General features: G+C 44.1%; 1 protein-coding gene across 1 annotated transcript in view; it reads right to left on the bottom strand.

Moving 5' to 3' along the window:
- Positions 1 to 19,858, bottom strand: part of DEPTOR (DEP domain containing MTOR interacting protein) — a 102,957-nt gene extending 83,099 nt beyond the window's left edge. Inside the window, exons 1-2 of the mRNA XM_088450191.1 lie at positions 19,163 to 19,858; positions 18,698 to 18,785 (exon numbers count right to left, since the gene is read on the bottom strand). Of these exons, the coding sequence (XP_088306317.1) occupies positions 18,698 to 18,783 (86 nt within the window). The 5' untranslated portion in view covers positions 18,784 to 18,785; positions 19,163 to 19,858. The remainder of the gene's footprint in view (positions 1 to 18,697; positions 18,786 to 19,162) is intronic.
- Between the last annotated feature and the right edge of the window lie 530 nt (positions 19,859 to 20,388).

The following is a 20,388-nucleotide window of genomic DNA, read 5'->3' as shown; positions in this document are numbered from 1 at the left end:
TTTATCTGGTGCGTTCTAGAAAACCATAGCTATAGTCTATATATTTTAGTATATCTTACCTCTATATGCCTTTCTGGCTGAAAGTAAACATTCCTTTGGCTGCATTTGCTTTTACTATAAATGTGCATGTGTGTAGGAATAACAGTCGCGAAGTGTCCCTGAAATGTCCAAATAGGAGATATATGACCTTCACGGTATCAAAGTCTGTAATAACATGCTAGAGCTGCCTTTAAAGCAAATAAAATTGTATTAAAAAGGACGTGATTTGCTACGACTTCCTACAAAGAGGTGAAAAATAAATATGTGGTATCATAGCTTATTGTCAGTAGATTCATTAATGAAAGTCACCGATTATGAGAGTGAAACAAATTATCAATGTAATATGGCAGCGTGCACTGATAAACTTGTGAAGAGGTCTGATTGACTACTGTGATGTGGGGAGGCACCGTCTAGTTATAATCATCTTAGTCTTTTCAGCTGGTTTCCTGTATTGCAGCAAATATGTTGGGAGTTATAAAAAGAAATCAACAGTAGAGGTTAAAGCTGGCCACACATCTAAAGATCATCTGTCCAACCACCAGCCAACTAGTTGATTGGTTGGAATGAAAATCTGGTAACGTATGGGAGTAAATGATGATCAGCAATTTGCTCCTAAATGCTAGAAAACAGATGAAAATGGTTATTCAGACAAGTTTGTTAAATGTGTGATCTAAACAATTTGTTCAAACAACAGTTTTTATCCATTTTCCAGCGTTTGGGAGCAAATTGCTGATTGTCATTTGCCTTACCAGATTTTCATTCCAACCAATCAACTAGTTGGCTGGTTGGACAGATAATATTTAGATATGTGGCCAGCTTTACACACAGAGTGACAAACTACTGTACTAGCCTGATACTTGTGTGTGGCACCAACAGGGAGCAGTCAATAGGAAAAGAACGATGAGATTTCTTATTTATGTCTGGAGGAAATAGTTTGCAACTAGTGGAAGTGTCCTTTCCGGTCAACAAGACAATGGAAGGAATGGCCGGGAAGTGTTTAGTAAGATCACAGGTAAATGGATTACACCATTCCTCCATTTTATTGTTCTTTACATAAAATAAGCGATCTGAAACTGTATTGGGCCAGTCACTATCTATATATCAATTGCCAAATTTTACAATTTCATAATGTAATAATGGTGCATTGTTATTATATGTTATAATGCAGCTGCTGCCAACAGTAAACACACAGCGGAGGTGGTCCATTTGTGGGCTGAATTAATATTCATAAGAATGAAGCCTATCCAGTCACTAAGAACCAGTGACATCACTGAGAATGTAGACTATCCATTCCCTAGGAACCAGTGATATTCTAAGTATGTGGCCTATCCATACACTAGGAAGCAGTGACATCACTGAGAAGGCAGCCTATCCAGTCGCTAGGAACCAGTGACACGAATGACAATGCAGCCTAGCCATTCAATAAGAACTAGTGACATCACTGATAATGCAGCCTATTCATACAATAGGAACCAGTGACATCACAGAGTGCAGCCTATCCAGTCACTAGGAACCAGTGACTTCACTGAGAATGCAGCCTATTCATTCGCTGGGAACCACTGACATCACTGAGAATGCAGCCTATCCATACACTAGGAACCAGTTACATCACTGAGAATGCAGCCTATTCATTCACTGGGAACCAGTGACATCACTGCGGCAGAGTTTATATGTATGAAATGTACATAACTTGTAAGAGCACAGCAACCAACTTAATCTACACTCCCCTGATGAAAATCGTGTAGACTGAAACGGTTGTTTGGCTCTTAAAACTGATGTACATTTGATATATGTAAAGACTGGGGCAGGGATGTCACTGCTTCCTAGTGAATGTCAGAACAAATAACCTACCAGCATGTTTCTTGGAGGAAACAGAGGTGCCCGGAGGATACACGCACAAACACGGGTAGAAAATACAAACTTCACACAGTTAGGGCTTTAATCGGGAATTGAACTCATGACCTCAGGGCTGTGAGGCAGTCATGCTGGCCACTGCACAAACGGCTGCAAACTATACTTGCCCTTTACTTGGCTGTTTAATGGTCTGTTTTCTAGGAACCGACTATTTGGGGAAAAAAAAAAAAAGAAGGAACACAGTGAACAGTGTAAATTTATCTTTAACACTGAACGTACGGCACTGCCGACCGTCCAATCAACATCCTCAAGACACTCAAACCTCTCTCTGTATTTCTTCAAAGTTTTCCAGGGTTTTGAGCTCCAGAGAGCAGACTGTTAAACTAGTTTATACAGGGGTGGGCGGGGATGGGTAGTAAAAATAAATCTCACCATCCACTTGAGAGGAGTTTAAAACATTTAAAGTGTCTTTAATGTGGTATCCAATACAAAATGGACAATGCCCTATGAGGCAAAGCTTGTTCACAGAGACCAACAGCCGGTTACTGTTTATGCTCTAGGCACAAGAGAAGGCATAATAAATTATCCACAAGGCAAAGACTGGTAACACAGCTTCAGCCTGTTCACACTTCTCCTCCTCCTCCCCACCTTCCCCACTCACTCAGAACTAAAGTTTTTCCTAGTGACAGTTGCCGAACTTGTATTTAAAGGGAAACTTGTATCCCAAGGAAACACATTTATATATACGCTATATTTTTTTGGCTTTACCTGTCTAGTTACCTGTATATTCACAACTTAGATTTATATTGTATCAGCCATTAGTAGGGCTCAATCTGATTGCAGGTGTAGTTAGCATAACAAGCAGCTGCAATGTCCGTGTAGCAAAAGTCAGCGACTGCTTTAATACATAACAAATCGGAACTGTAGCAAAAGTTTACTAAATAGTTCTATGTGCTAGAAATTAGGGAGAAAAAGCCAAGAGCAGCTGCCCCTGTGCACAGGGAAATGAGACACGACTTGTAGTCTGAGGTTAGAGCCCATGACAGATGTACTTTATCCAGGGCTGGCTCCCTTACAGGGACTAACAAGTGTGATACAGACAGCATTGGCAGTATAAGGTAGAAAATGTAATATTTATCATAAGCCGGCAGTCTATTTCCCACTAGAGACACAACCACTTTCTTTTTAAAGCGAATAATCCCTGAGTAGAAGAACAGTAGAGGTCTGAAACCTTGGGCCTGCCCTGCTCCAACCACACTGAGCACAGTCTTTAAAAGGATGGTTGTTTTTTCACAGCTGGGGCAAAGATATTTGACAGCACCAAGCACATGAGGGACCTATGCAGAGTTCTAAGTAAATGGAGTTGCAACTGGCATTTGCATCTTTGCGAACTAACCAAAGTTGTTTGCTTATGTAAAGCTGGGTACACACTAAGCGATATATCGTTCCGACAAGGATCGGAACAATATATCGGCCACTTCGCTCAGCTTGTACACGCATTTACAAGAGTCGTTGATCACATCTTCTGATCGGCTGTGCATACATCAGTACATCCGCTGGCTGACATCATACCTCTGGATGCAGCAGGGGGAACGATATATCGGGTGGTCGTACACCAGATCGTGCAGTGTGTACGGACCGCTCGATATATATCGTGCCGTTGCATCTGCCATCGCTGGGTACACGCATCGTCTAGTGTGTACTCAGCTTAAGCCTGGAGTTGTGGTCCCGGGCAATAATAAGTTTAACATTAATTAAAAAAAACAGAGCATATCAGATGAGTGATGTGTTAGGGCTGTAGGTGATGGGGCAGTGACATGATATGAGGAGAAGAATGGAGACAGCAGGAAGACACAGACAGAGTTATATAGTGGGAGGAGCAGGATCCCCAGCAGCACAGAGTATATCAGGAGATGAGTGATGTGTTAGTGAGGACAGGGCTGTCTGGGACGGGGCAGTGACATGATATAAGGAGAAGAATGGAGGCAGCAGGAAGCCACAGACTGAAAGTCATATTATGGAAAGAACAGGGTACCCCAGCAGCACAGAGTATATCAGAAGGTGATGTTTAGCAAGGACAGAGATGATAACGTGGATCTCAGTAGAACCCCAATCCCCCACAGCTCACATCAAGCAGTCAGTCATTAGTCATCTGCTAGGCATGCACTACGGCCGGAGAGCGATAAAACAGCACAGGTCTGCGTGTTGACATCACTCTAAATTTATTCTGAACAAATTCACTACTTTATAGCACTGTAATTGATTACTGCAGCCAAGGATTCAATGAATAAAGCATTTCAGAGAACAGGACAAGCAGCCTTGTTGGTTCTGTGACCAAGGGGGATATTTATCAAGCCTTCCGAAGACGACAAGTGGAGAAGTTGCCCATAGCCATCATTTATCTGGTACAGTCTATAAAATGTTAAGCTAGAGTTTGATTGGTTGCTAGTGGCCACACCGCATCCCAGGGCCATAACTAGGCGTGTAAGCGGTACCCCTCGTCCCTTGCTTCTGGCTATCAGTGTCCCTGTAACGGCACCCTGCAGCCAGTATTGCTGCTGCAGTCCGAAGAGCCTCCTGGAGCGTCGTGAGGACAATGCGCGCAGTGCTGTACTTCCAGACACTGGTGGCCCGGCCCCCTCGGTTTGATATCATGATGTCATGCGGTCAGGGCGCGTGGCTGCAGGGCTGGCTCTAGGGGTGTTCGACCAGTGCGGTCGCACAGGGGCACAGCCCATAGAGGGCGCACTCCTCCCCAACATCCCGATTTCAGTGGGACATTACTGTCCCGCTGTTTCACCCATGAGCCGAAGTGGCCCACGGGTGGTCAAATCAGGAGGCTGGGGACCCCCACCACCGCAGCTGTGAGACGGTGCCGGAGCCTGAATGGATGCTGCACGCATGCGCGCGGCATCCATTCAGTGACGGGTGAGGGCTGGGAGAAGCCCAGCTAGTGAGGCTCTCCCCCAGCCTGACGTTGTTTGGAGGCGTGCCATGCGGGAACGCCTCCATATAACGTCACGTAGTAGGCATGGCCTATGGTAATTAGGCCACGCCCCCATTTTCGCTGTAAGGGCGCATTACAGAGAGCCGGCACAGGGTGCTTCGACCCCTGGAGCTAGCCCTGCGTGGCTGAAACAGAGCGCTTTGCCACCATTTTACGGCACTGCCGCCACCTGTCCTCTTTAGAAGGTTGGATTAATCTTCCCCCCTCATCACTTTGTAAATTAATCGCAAAACTGAATAAGAAACATTGACAGGATATTCTCAGCTAAGTCAACACAATCTGTATATGAAGCCCAAATGTACCCTGCACAATTCATTCTACAAAGGTATTATATACACATTCTGATTACATTATACTAAGTGGCCCTTCCCCCAGCCGGAGTCCCCTGGAACTCTTCTGCTTCTCTCACAGGCCCCGCCAAAATCAGGCCAGGGTTGTGAGTGGTAGAACCAGTCACCAGTCGTAATTGGTCTACCCCCATTCCCCCTATATGATGGTTAACAATATGTATCTGCCAGTTCTATATTAAGGAACTGATTCAGACCCGCTCGCTAGTATGTGTTCGCCTGTAGATGGCCGATTTCCGCATTCTGCGCATGCATACGCATCACAGTGCGAGAGATCGGGAGGCGTTCGCTCATTGAGCATAGACTGCCCAGCAGAGTGAGTGACAGGAGAGGCCGTTTGTGGGTGGTAACAGGGGCTGGCCATTAATAACGGGGGAGTGAAGGTGCGAACGCAGGCGTGCCTGAGCGCCTCAACCCCGTTTCAGAGGCGTGTATAATTAAGAGGCAGCATCATTGTACACATCACCTGGCTGATTTTTACACTGAAGTGATCGCAGTGCCTGCGGAAGGGTAAAGTCACCCTCAAGCGTTGTGATCCGATAGTACCCGATGTACCGCTGGTAGAATACACTTCCTGGAGATGACGTGCGTAAGTGGGCGTCTTAAGACCGGCTGGTGGGCGTCTACATACACATAGCGATCGCACGCCAAGATACAGTGGGTGTGCTTATGCCTTGCCGTGCGATCGCCTGCCTTGCTGGGTGCGTGCCGAATTTGCATACGCTGGGAGCGAGCGTACACATCTAGCGAGCGGGTCTGAATAGAGCCCTGAGAGTCCAGGGAAAACCACCTGGGGCCCAAAGTTCTGGATGGGGGGGGGCACCTAAGGAATTTTTAATTCTAGTCGGGGGTACAGCTCTTGCATATCGAATCTAATTTTCAAAGTGCGCTATGAAAAGTGGTCAGTGAAGACATAACACACATTTAGATACACAGACCACTTCATACAAGTAACCTGCCTAATGTGGGAACAGAGTGGCTTTACAGAGAATGGTATGTCCTATTTCTTTAAAAAGCAATAATCGGTGTTTCTACCAAAGGAAAAGCCAGTTGTATAATGATTTATTTTATACATTTATTACCAGTTATTTATATAGGACATATATATTCAACAGCACTTTTGAGAGACTATTTGGCCATTCACATCAGTCCCTGCCTCAGGAGGACTTACAATCTATATTACCACATGGCGATATTCAATAGTATCACCCCCCTACCCGCCCAACAGGGGCTATTCAATTGTTGCTCCTGTCGGGCGACAGGACAATTTGCGGTAATCGTAGCTAGGTTGTGCAAATTTTCTAAAACCGACGACTTGGGAGAAGGGCACAAAGGTGATCAAAACCATCCTCGACCCTCAAGAAGGAACAAATTAGTTAGCAGAATCATATAGAAAGGCTGTTAGTGGGCAGAAGGAAAGTACTGGAGGTTTTCAAACAGTGCCGAATGGCTAATTTGTGTATTAAAAAAAAAATATATAAAAAGCAAACTATTCTTGTTTAATCTCAAACAGATTAAACGAAAAATGCAAAAAAAAAAAAGGATTTTGAGGTCATTTCAGGCCACATAAAATAATTAAAAAAAAAATATTTAAATCTGCGGTGCCTAAACTAGCGAAAAAGTTGATTTTGGGGTAATGTGAGGACACTTTTTTTTTTTTTTAACCTTCAAAAAGTAACATGCAACTACTGGGCCAATCAAGCGTCATTGACATTTTTACCTTAAAATAAAGATTTACCCTACCTTTTCACAGCCTCAGGGAGTGTGCGTTTGCCGTAAGAACAGCTCCATCTAATTAGATTGGCTCTCAAAAAAAAATGAACCCTAATGTGTACAGTGGGGGCATTAATCTACCAGTAGATTTTTGGTTTTGGAGTGTAGTAGAAAACTGGAGCACCTGGAGGAAACCCACGCAAGAACGGGGAGAATATACAAACTCCACACAATTCGGGCCGTAGTGGGAATCCAATCCAAGACCTCAGTGCTGTGAGGCAGTCATGCTAACCATTACAACATCCGTGATGCCCTGATGATGCATAATAGAGAATATAGAATGCCAGTGCAAAATGTACAGATTTTAACATCACTCCTGTTTTATAGTGTGGCTAGGGAGTGTTTGAGAAAACAACAACATCTATTGAGCATTCCAGGACAAATATTAACACTTCGCGGCCTAGGTCACGTGACAGAGGTGACCGGAGATATTTCCTACCCGAAGACAAGGGGGGCGGGGCTGAGATGGACACAGATAGTTCTGTGTATGCAATGAGGGAGCAGTGCTTCAGATTGCACATAACGTCGATATTTACGCAGTTTGTGCGATGGATGTCCATTGTGCGTGTGTGAAAGCCGCACTGCGCACGATCAGCACCTGTTCTGCAATCACGCACAGTGAGAGTTCGCTTGCAAAGTGGGCTGACAAGTAGTCAGCGTTTAAGGAAGGTAAGGAAGGGGGGGACTAAAAAAAAAAAAAAAAAAACGCAGGCATGTCAGACCGTGCATATATTAGCCACCCTGTCCTTGCTCGCTGCAGGAGAGCCCTCTGCGTATTTGGAGACACGTGTCTGCGGAACCTTGGACTTACTCAGAAGCATGATAGCTGCAGATTCACGGTTTCCGCGAGTGGCGGATGAGAGATGCTCTCAGTGGTTGCCTCTTAGCCCTGGACGGCGAGTGGGTCATTAGCGGATTTTTGCAATTGCGTTTCGTGAGACATCTTAACTGCATTAGCAGTTGCATCCACATCAGAACCAGTCCCTAAATACGTCTATTTACCCCTTAGTATGTAGATATAGGCACCTCTGCAGTCTGACCGCCCCCCACCAGGAACGATTGGTTTCATTGTCATCATTACTATCAGTACACACTTCCACCAGCCCTATCCTTTGTATAAAAGACCATTACTTGACAGCTTTAGTTAACCCCTCTCTGGGAGAAGCCCGTAGAGGAGATGCAGCTGACAGCTTTGGGGACGGGCTCTAGACGTCATTAGACCCAGTGGCATATCTATAATTTGTGCAGTGTGTGCGAGGCACACGGGCCCCCGGGTCCAGGGGGGCCGCGCACGGCACACCCATATTTTTTTTTAACTTACCTGTCCGTGGTCCCGCGTCAGGTGTCAGCGCTGCTCAGAACATGCGAAAATGGCCGCCGCGGCCATTTTTCCGGTGTTCTGCGCATGCGCAGTAGACTCTGGGCACACTCTAGTGCCCGAAGTCTACTAATGCCCCAGTGGCTGGCCAGCCGCGTCAGTTGGCCTCCCGGCCACCGGGGGGAGAGGAGGGGGCCACGCACAGGGAGTGCACACGAGCCCCCTCCTCTTTTAACACGCCCCTGATTAGAGCCCCCTCCTCGCGAATTGCGGCATCTTGCTGTGAAGGGGCCTAATGTCGTCTAGAGCCCACCCCCCCCTTCTCATCATTTTATCCCCACCCTTCCATACAGACCCAGGAGGTCCACCTACTCTATTGGGGGTGGGGTGGGGGGGTGGACGGCGAGGAACTACCTGAAAAATCATGAGAGTAGGCAAATATGCAAAAGACACATCTGGCGCTGACAACAGGCGTAATAACACAATTGTATAACTCTGCACAGCCCAAAACTCCATTGACAATCCTTCACTGAGCTTAGTCTACGGGAGAACGAACCGCCATCACCCAGTTACACCCCTTCAGCCGCAACTGGCGTTGTGAGTATACTTGGCTTCAGTGCAAGTGCAGCACGTAAACGCACAAGGTACATTCCCCAATCCGGCTTGGGTTTAACTTTGCATTGGCTCAAGGATGGCACGTGCAGGTGGTGCACCTAAACCAGCGAGTACCTAAACTACAAACCCCGCTCTTATTCCTTCATGGAACAAGTCTTCTACTGATAAGTGGAGAAGTTAGCTAAAGCAACCAATCAGACCTTACATATGTGTCCTCTTATACTGAGGCTTTAGTCGCGCCAATTAGTCCCTCTCTGCGCAACAGGTCTCAGGTGACTTGGCCGCATCTCTTTTGCGTTCAGAATGTGCGTCTTATCTGCACAAATAAAACAACTGGAAGCGGCAAAACTGCTTTGCCAGCCTGCACGGACCTCTGGGGTGTGCGACATTTGTACATCTGTGCGCGACTGAGCCCGAATCTTTATAAAAAGTCTCAACGGTAAGTGGCCGCGGCTTTTCCTCATGCTGAGCTCTGTCGTGTTTCACCGGCGACTGTACACGTGTTGTGCCAATTCCCGTGCTGTTAAAGTCGCAGCCCAGCGTCCCTGGAGCACTGCGAGCTATTTTTTATTTTTGGCGGCATCTGCGATATGACCAAGATGCAAAATGTAAAGTCAAATATATGTCATGCTGCTCATCTTGGAGAGTCTCATGGGCGCCGGGTGTCTCACGCAGTATGGTGGAACGGAGCTCAGAATATGAGAACACGTCTGTAGCGATTGTTCATCTACTACACATAGCTAGGACCCGATTGGTTGCTAGGGGTTACTGCTCTACCTGTCCTCTTTATAATCTGCCCCTGTATCTCTTACCTTACACAGTATTTATACAGTAGGATGAACAGTCTGGACAACTCGGAACAATTAGTATAAGCTGAGCAGACGTTACACAATACCACAGTACTGGTAACAGTGCTCACAACGTAAACATCTATTGTTGTGGTAAATGTTACTTACAGTTCCCCAAACTCTATTTAGCAGCGTTGATGGTGCAGCTCACAAAACCACAGAGCTCGTGAGCTCTGTACTAAGCCTTCAAGAGAGATAAAGTACCAACCAATCAGCTCCTGTTATTTTTCAAACAAAAGCCTGTGAACTGACAGGAGCTGATTGGTTGGTACTTTATTTCTCTTTCTCCAAAGCTTAGTGCACCTCCCCCTCAGCCACTGCAGCCGTCCCCTGGTCTCAGTATAGATGTCGGAGGCCTAACGTCGCATACTAACATGGTAACCTTTGCCGTTTGCCCTCCTCGCACTCCTTCTTCCCCGATTTCAGAGGCTACTCAGACCTTGTAATCTGGAGCCTGGGATGCAGCCGAAGGCCACCAGTATCACATGAACTGGTTCGGAGTGGTTATAATGTGCCTACCATTGGTTATGCAATTGGAGTAAAGTCAAACAAAAATATTAAAAAAAAAAACAAAAAAAAAACGTAAACACAGGATTTTATACATGAAATGTAAATCTATCGATTCATTAAAAATAGTCTCATGTCCGTTACCTGCTAAAAACAGTCAGACGTATTGTATAGGAGCACGAGCTTAATTACTGATTGTTTTTTTTCTGTCTTATGGAATGGTCATTTTCCTTCATTACGGGCGGAGTTGCGCTGACTTTGTATGATAATGGACTGTAGCTGCTGGGTGCACGCAGTATTTGCTAGTTACCTTTTCACCATATCAGCACTTTGTGTTTTCATTTCCGTTATCTAACTATAACCATCTAAAAATGTAAAGAGATGACTGTATTTATAAACGCAAAAGGGAATTTAGAACCAAGAACACACGGACAGCACAGCAGATGGGGTGATCTGTTCCCACAGGTAATGTCCTAATTTACATCATAGAGAGGGGCGCAGCAGCCTACATTATATATATATATATATATATATATATATACATACATACATACACACACACACATACACATAGCCTGAAGGTCATTTTATACTATATTTTTTATAATTTGTGCTTTAAACAAAGCCTGTGTACATTGAACCATGAGGAGCAAAGGTTTCACTAGTCATGCTAACAATATTCCGTATTTCGGAATATTTCGATATGGGAGACTCAACGTGTGTGTGTGTGTGTGTGTGTGTGTGTGTGTGTGTGTATTTATATACACACACACACACACATATATATATACACACACATATACATACACACAGGTTGAGTCTCCCATATCCAAATATTCAGAAATACGGAATATTGTTAGCATGACTAGTGAAACCTTTGCTTTCTGATAGTTCAATGTATATCATATAATCGCAAGCCTCGGCACTCCAACGACCGAAAATAATGCCCTGCTCGGGTGCCCTCATAATATAACAAATGTCAATGGAGGCGGCACTCAGAGACTTTTGATCAAGTGAACAACCCTGTGCCAGGGTGATTTATTGCCTTAAAGCCAACATTTCGGGGAAATGAATCCCCTTCCTCAGGACAACTTCCTCGTTGCTGTTGTCCTGAGGAAGGGGATTCGGTCCCCGAAATGTTGGCTTTAAGGCAATAAATCACCCTGGCATAGATTTATTCACTTGATCAAAAGTCTCTGAGTGCCGCCTCCATTGACGCACACACACATATATTATATATATATATTTATATATATATATATATAGCGGACAAGTAGCCGAATACTGCATTCAAGAGACAGCAGCCACTTGATATATGAGGGTGGATCCAAAAGTCTGTGTCCTGACATGGTAGGTGTCGCCCCGTAATGATTTTCTGTATGTATGTACTAAAAGTCTTAGTAGAACACTGTGGAAAGTTACAGCACAATTCTTTGATTTTTGCAAACATTGAATAATTAATGGGACAATATCAGTAAAAAAAAAAAAAAAAAAGGAGAATACTGAAATAATGGAGAAAACTGAAATTCGAGCCATCATTAAATATCTGCAAATGAAGAAGATGACGTTTAGTGAAATGTGTGCACAAGCTCAGTGCTTAAACCTAATCTCCCCGCACCCTAAACCTAACCCTCCCCTCTTAGTGTCTAGCCCTAACCCTCCCCCTAACCCTGCTACTTACCTTCTGGATGCCGTTGGTGGGGATGCCAGCTCCAGGATTGCGACAGGTGTCAGGATTCCGCCGCGGTATTCTAAGCGCCGCCATCCCAACTGTCGCGATATTGACTGTATCCTTATTGAAGTAAAATGAGACTATATAAAAAATAAATGTCTTTTGAACCTAAATTCCTCTGTCATTCATGGTCAGGAGACAGACTTTCAGATCCACCCTCGTATATGAGGGAAAGATTCTAAGTTATCGATTTTCTTTTTTTAAATGGTTTTGCCTTAAAACAAATTACCTAAATATAGCAGCTATCTCACCGGAATTTGCCATGTCCAGCAAATCGGAGCCTATTACATTGGGTCCTCATCTTTTCCCATCTTTGTCCTGATTCTCCTGTTACGTTAGGTAACAAGGAACCCGCTTCATTGATTCTTTAAAATTTTTGTATTATTCAGCTGAACTATCCAAATCTATAGGAGCATATTACTTCTCTATCTTGGTGTTGATTCATGTACTGCTATTTAATTTATTTATTAATTTTTCTCATCTTATTTTGTTCTTAATTGCCAATTAATATGCTTTGAAACACTGCACGTTACGCATAATAAATGCACATATTTAATTATACCAATGGTAGTATTTCATTTTTCAATTTTTTATAAAAACTGACCACATTGACAAAATAAGCCCCCGTCCCATATACCCAGAAATGGCCAGTTAAGGACACAACCTTGCACCCACGTGAATCACGGTTGTGCCACCAAAAGATCATTCGGGAGGTATGCTGTGGGGGCAATATACAGATTTAAAGGAGATCGGGACTGCATTAATTGTTACAATCAGCAACAAAGGGTAAGGTAGGAAGAACAGACACCAGGGGCAAGGTGAAAGTTTAGAAAATTAGAGTTTTCTCACACTTTTTATCTCGACCAACATAATAGAGTCCGAGAACAAAGCAACAGAGCAAACTCGCATGTTTTCCAGACTCAAAAAACTCTCACGATTTAAAATCTCATCCAGATGTTTCCCCATTTTGAAGATAAAACTGGACCAATGTGACAGGTTACTGCTAAACTCTCACATTTTCTAAACTCTCACCATGATACATTTGTCCCCAGGTGTATGTGTAATACAATAAATATTTTGGGGACTGCACACCTTAGCTCTTTCTAATGGGAAGTGCTACCTAGCTGAGACTTAAATATTACAACATAGAAAAAAAAGAGAAACCAGATGCACCGTACAACCATTAATAATTATGCATAATATGCGACCGAATACGTTAAACGTATTTGTAACAAAAAAATAAATAAATTTGGATCGAAATTTCAGCGCCCGTTTTTGCCAAGGTACGCAACTTACAATTTTTTCTTTTTGCTAAAGTATAAGGAGGGCTGTCCAAAGGATTCTGTAAAAAATTTTTAACCCAAAAATAGGGATTTTGCACATTTTTCATCATTTCTCAAAATGGAGTAAAAGCTTTTCTCCATTTTTACATGAAATCTTGGTGATAAATTATCGCCGATGTGATAATATCACCGAAAAATCAGCGATATTGTCACACCCGCTAACTGAATACCGCCCTTAAGGCACAAATCCACTAACAGACCTAAAAACGACTGCACGATTACGACATTGTAGTCCTTTGACAGTCTGTGCTGCGCCTACACTTAGCGAGCAGTCGTTCAGTGTAGGCACATCAATCATCCCCTAACATGCTCAACCTGACGTTATCGTCAGGTAGTTCGGCATGTTCGGCCAATGATTGATATCAGAAACGACCAGCGGATGTGCACATCGCTGGTCGTTTCCGACATTAATGTGGCCGATTCACGTACAAACCATGAGCGATTGAACGATAATGATATCGTTATTGTTCAATCACTCATAGAAATCGGCTAGTGGATGTGTGCCTTTCGTTTCCAAAATTGTGCCAGTTAACGAAAACCGCATCTTATTATAGATACCCTACTATGTCAAAGATTGAGCTAATTATTTATTCCGCTAGTAGACAGAAATTACCTACATGACCTGCTTATTTCTGTGAACCACATAACAATAAACCCTTCCCCTTAAGCTCGCTGCCTAGGTGTCATCCTTGACTCGGGTACCTACAATATATTCAAACACTGTTACATACACGTGTGAAACATTTTCAAAACACGATAGTATCTGACACAGGGGGTGGATTAACAGATAGACAGTGTCTAGATAGACGCCAGATGTTAGACAGTAAATATGCTGACAGTGACAAAATGTCGACAGGGACAGTAGGTCGACACACTAAAGGTCGACATGTAAGCTTGGCAGATACAAATGGTTGAAATGGTCAAAAGGTTGTCACAAAAATGGTCGGCACAAAAAAAGGTTGCCATTATTTTTATAGCCCTAGTCCGCACCCTAGCCTTAACCCTCCCCTTGGTGCCTAACCCTAACCGTTGGGGTAGGTGCCTGGTCTTAGCCGTCTCTCCTAGTGCCTAACCCTAACCATTAGGGTAAATGCCTAACCCGAACAATAAAAAGTGTTGACCATTTTTGTGTCGACCATTTGTCCCTGGCAGCATTCATCCATGTTGACCTTGTGTTCCTGTCGACATATTGCCTGTCTAACATCTGTTGTCTATCTAGACATTAACCCTCCAGTAAGTGCCTAACCCTAAAAAAAAAAAAAAAAAATCATGTGACAACCATTTTTTTTGTTGACATGTTGACCTTTTATACCGGATGACCTTCTCACATGTCGACATTTAGTGTCGTCCTTTTGTCCCTGTCGACCTATTGACTGTCTAACACAGGGGTGGCCAACCCGCGGCTCTCGAGCCGCATGAGGCTCTTCTGAGCTTCTAATGCGGCTCCCGGCTCGGCAGACCCCCATTGTTACTGAGAACGCTGGTCTCTAAAGCCATCAGAGACTAAAGAAGCCTCCAATTGCTTCAGAGGCCAGCGTTCCCAGTAATGCAGTGCGTGGGTGACTCCATGATATCATCCGCGATGTGGGGAGCCCGCGCGTCTGCTGGATCCAGTTAGATCCAGCAGGCGGCAGAAGCAGCAGCAGCCACGGCGCGGCGGGACTCGGGAACCCTGATGTCGTGGAGCTCGAAGGAGGGGAAAAGCTACAGGGGGCATTGCTTAATGGGCACAGCTACAGGGAACAGAGCAGAAGGGGCGCAACTACTAGGAGGCATTGCTTAATGGGCACAGCTACAGGGAACAGAGCAGGAGGGGTGCAACTACTGGGGGGCATTGCTTAATGGGCACAGCTACAGGGGGCATTGCAGAAGGGGCAACTAGTGGCGGGCACTGCATAATGGGCACAGCTACAGGGGGAATTACATAAGGGCCACAACTACTGGGGGCATTGATTAATGGGCACAACTACAGGGGGGCACTGCATATGGGGCACAGCATAATGGGCACTGGCATTCTCAATGTATTTTATGTGGTTCTGGATGTATTTTATGTGAACGTGGCTATTTCAATGTTATCTATGTTGCTCTGACTTTTTCTTTCATTTCAACAGTGAAAAACGTATATTGAGAAAATTATGTAAAATGTTCATTATTTTCAATGTCCTGGGCTCGCCCCCCCCCCCCCCCAGCGTGACTAAAAACGGGGGTGTGACACAATGTCATGCTCCTGCAAATGTCATACCAAAGGCGTTCGCACAAAAATGGGACGTGGTCTTGTGACAAATATGCCACGACCCTTTTTTTGCGCGCGCATGCTATCCGCTCTTTCGATTGACTACATATCTTTTTTGGCTCTTTGCCTCAGCCTGGTTTGCCACCCCTGGTCTAACATCTGGTGTCTATCTAGGCATTGTCTACCTTTTTACTGTCTATCTATAGTCTGGAAACCTTATAATATAATATAATATAATTTGAATGCAGCAGATTTTCTCTACAAAACTTTATCTACTGCTGCTCCCCTCCGTCAGCCCCTACACTGCTTGCCTGTACTCTACAGAATCCAATACAGAATACTTCTACTAACATACAAGTCCATTAACAAACTTGCGCCAACATTACCTGTTTCAAAACATCTCCCAGCTGAACATTCTGCTCTCATTAAGATTTGGGTCTCCCACAGGGACTGATCCAGAGGGGGGGAGATTAACTCCTCAAGAGCAGCAGCCATCTGCGGCCGCTCATACCCGTGGCGACCAAAAGCATCAAACGATTCCTGCCCAGCTGCTCAAATGAGAGAGCATGGTTGAAGTAGCGGTTAGCATTACTGCCTCACCGTGCTAAGTCATGAGTTGATCTCAAAGTTATGGCCCTTCTGTGTAGAGTTTGTATGTTTCCCATGTGTTTGGGTTGCTTACCTCCAGGTGCTCCAGTTCCCTCTTGTTCTTCAAAAAAATACTAATAGGTTAACTGGCTTATGAAAGAAAAATGTACCCTAGTATGTATGTATGTCCATGTGATAGGGATATAGAGGCATATTCAATTAGCTGTGAAAAGTCCCGTCTTTTTCGCCAGCCCGACTTTCCGCCTACTTCACGTATTTTTGGAGCAAACACTTTTCGTACGCACGGCCGCTTTTCGCCCTATTCAATTCCAAAGGACGTGAAAAGGCGTCCCGGCGAAACTCAAACAGGCGAGAAGTGCTGTCAGATTTGGGGAAATCAGCCTGACACCCCCCAAAAGATGGACTGACATTGGAGATCACTATAGATACCCCCGAATAGCCCTGCTGAAGGTATTTGGGGTGCTTAAATGCTCTCAATAGCTGCTATTTAGCATCTATGCACAAGTGGTGAAGAATAGCATTTAGCTGTTTTTTTTGCAAAAATAAGTAGTCCCAGCAAATTTGGAGTACATGAAAATGGGTGCTAGCAACGTTAAAAATCGTCAAAGTGAGGTTTTTAAAATTGTAAAAAATGCATCTTCAGCAATCACCCACAATCAAAAAAACACCTGGGGCATACTTGGGGGACCCCCTGGAGTCTATCTCATTAGTTTTTAAGTTTGTCCCAAAACTTTGGACTTTTTCACCAAACAAGTAATTTTATGGGGTGATCTAAAGTATGTTTTAAACTTTTTTTTTTTTATGCAGTTTACTTTTGGGGGACTGTCCCAAGGCTGTTCCCGCAACTTTGCACCCCAAAACCCCAATTCTGCACTTTTTTTCGCCTGCATTCAGAGGCGAATCCTTTCCACTGGTTACAAGGCGCAAGCTTTTTGCACTGGCGAAAAATCTTTGTAATTGAATGCGGGTATAAGTTTTCGCCTAGCAAAATGACGTCATCGGCGGAAACTTTTTGCCCAAAGCGGCTTATGGCGGCTAATTGAATACGGCCCATAAGAGTGTAAGCTCCACTGGGGCAGGGACTGATGTGAATGACCAAAATATTCTCTGAAAATGTGTGTGCAGTATATATACATATATACACATGCTAATAAATGGTGGCACCCCGCTGAAACAGCTTTCCCCATCCATGACCCTTTTCTAGTGACCATGCCCCTTTTTCCGACTGCCCACCCTAGAATTAACATGTCATTAAGTAAATATTAAATAAGCGAAGCATTTGGGCAGCGTCCTCAGGAGCACAATGATCGGTGGAAGGTAGTGGGTATTCTCTGAAAGCTCACTTCTCTATTCAAGCTTTCCAAAGACCCAACCCACCCTCATAACTCCCCCCAGGCTATATAACCTGAATATCAGGCCTCCTATACAGTTCACTGAAATTTGCATTTGTTCTCTTTCTAACGTTACTGTGTGATTGTATCATATAGCCCCACTAAGCACCTCATCACACTGCAATCTGGCTGGACCAATTAGCACTCTGCGTTGCATAACTCATAATGTATCAAACACTCATTTTCCTATAAATTGTACACTTATCTCTAGGTTTTATTATTCTGTTTGTTCCCCAGTGTAAAGTGTTGCAGAATATGAACAGATGTTTTTAAATAAATAAATGGTAATCGACGAATAAAATAATACGCTTGTCGGGAGCCCCCACACACCAGACCCCTTTGGGGACCACCGGCCTTTACTTACTAATGTAGTAGCATTACTCAGTTTCCTCTCTTAAGTTTAGTGAGGTGACATTATAAGGAGGGTAAAATAAATAATATACTTAAAGGTACTTTTTAGCCATATATATATATATATATATATATATATATATATATATATATATATATATAGCAAATTCAAAGAACCAGCACATCCAGTAAATCAATGCAAAAAAAGTCTGTATTCAAAAAATTGTATGACAATAGCAGCAAAGAGCGGCAGCATGAATGATAACAATCACTGATAGAGTCCAACAAAGGTGAAGCATAACTTCATAATGATATACTTAATAAAACCAGGGTGGTCACCAAACTGTTAGTATGCATCTCACCGGACCCTAGAGCAGCAAGTCTAATCTCGACAGCTGTTTCGGCGCTGCATGCGCCTTTATCAAGAGCATATATATATAGCACGGTGCTGCTATCACTTTTTTTTTTTTAAGTGTTTAATATAAAGCCCAGTTTTATTACAAGTCTAAACTGTAGCTGAAGTTACGCTGGTCCGGGACCCTTTTGGTTACTTTGTTGGTCTATAGATTTTTAAGCTCAGTAAAGTACTTTGCAAAGAGTCATTGCAGAGTCCAAGTGACCTCTGCATACAGCTTTATTAAGAGATTTCGATATCAGGTTTAATAATAATAATAATAATAATAAAAAAAAAAAAAAAAAAAGTATAGGAAATCTTCTGTAAAATTCTTACCTAAATTGTTCGCCAATGATATGCACCTCTGCCATTTGTTCCACCTCTGTGGCTCTCTTTAGTTGTGCCATGCTGATCGCATCCATTGCTACCGGAACAAATCAAACATGAATTAAGAACCCATTGATAAAATCCCAGCAATGCAAAGAACATTCCAACCTCCAGCCACAGTCAGTCACTCAGGGCTAATTTTCCTGCACACTCTCACTTATCAACATTTACACCGAGTGCAATAGACACATCTACTATTTAAACTGCTACTTGATGTATTTATTAACAAGCAGCCATTGGTTTGTAAACTGTAATAAGCCATCAAGACAACAGGTTACAATCACCAGTGTCCACAAACTATTTATACACAGACACCCCTGCAGGACAAATCATGGGGTTGTATCTGACATCACTACTGCAGATAAGGAAGACAATCCACTCACACATCACCCACAGATATATTATTATACTGACCTGCAGCTTGTAGTAGGGGGCTCTCCCCTCTCCAGCCACAATTGCACCTTTGGAGTTGTTAGACCTTTGCATAAATCTTCAGAGCCCCCCTCTTGAATGTCCCCACTGAGCCCAGCCCACAGGCACAGGAGAGGTGAGTATTAGGAACTGTGCAGAGGGGGGTATAGAGCAATCCCTTGCATGTGCTACTGTGCAAACACGGCTGGTGACTGCTATGGAGTGTGTGCTGTGATGTCAGCTCTGTAGGGCTGAACTTTGAGATTGTGTGATCTCGTGTGAAACAGATGTGAAAGTTCCTTTAGTGTAAACAAGATCCCAACTCATTCAGTTATCCCTCCAGGCACAGGGCACCAATCCCATAGAGTCTTATTGTGAGTGGGGGCTGGGGATCCAGGCTGGGCTTGGGTGCCACTTACAGCAGCAGATAGCAGGGCATGCTGAGTGTCCACAGTAATGCTGTAGCCAGAGTCAGGAACACATACACACACACCGATGGGCTCTGTTGTGCAACCAGTCTCCAGAGCATGCAGCCAAGTGTGCCACAGAGAGAGACAGCCAGGCAGCAAGGGTCACTGTGCGCTGCTGGGATCACATGTGTGCTGCACAGGATACACTTTGCAACTGCAGGGAGTTCATGAAAGACACAGAAAGCTACATTGTTAGTACACACTGAGTGACTGTCCCTCCTCCCTGGCTGGGCTGCTGCTGGGGTTTGGAGACAGCCAGATGAGGGGGGAGGGAGAGAGATGGGAGTTTCACTACGGTGACTGGGAAGGTACAAGAAAAGCCAGTAGTTATTACACTCTGGCATGAGGATCAGTGTTGAAGAAATTGTAAATATTATTGACAATTGGATAAATGTTTACTAACAAAGGGGCATTTGTACTGACACACACATCACTACTTGTTTGCAAATAGTGAAAGTAATTAAATGGGACTTGGGAGATTGCAATCTACACTCAGTCACTGATGTGGCATGTCTGCGCTGTATGGTACTATTGAGTGGGTGTCAGCATTTTACTGACTTTAGTTTCTTTGTTTTACTGACATGTTGAGGAACTGCCGCTATCATCATGCACTGATAGTTACAAAGGCTAATGGGGTCCATCCAATTAGCCACCAAGGGTGCGAGTTGCCGTTGCCGGTGTTTTAACGCCGTTGCACCGGCAACTCGCACCCTTCGCGGCCCGCTTTGAGCCCAAATTTGTGGAAATTTATGGTCTACG

Source organism: Taudactylus pleione, unplaced genomic scaffold, assembly GCF_031769625.1.
Source record: "Taudactylus pleione unplaced genomic scaffold, aTauple2 ptg000510l, whole genome shotgun sequence".
Lineage (NCBI taxonomy): Eukaryota > Metazoa > Chordata > Amphibia > Anura > Myobatrachidae > Taudactylus > Taudactylus pleione.
This window is presented reverse-complemented; position numbering and strand designations above follow the sequence as displayed.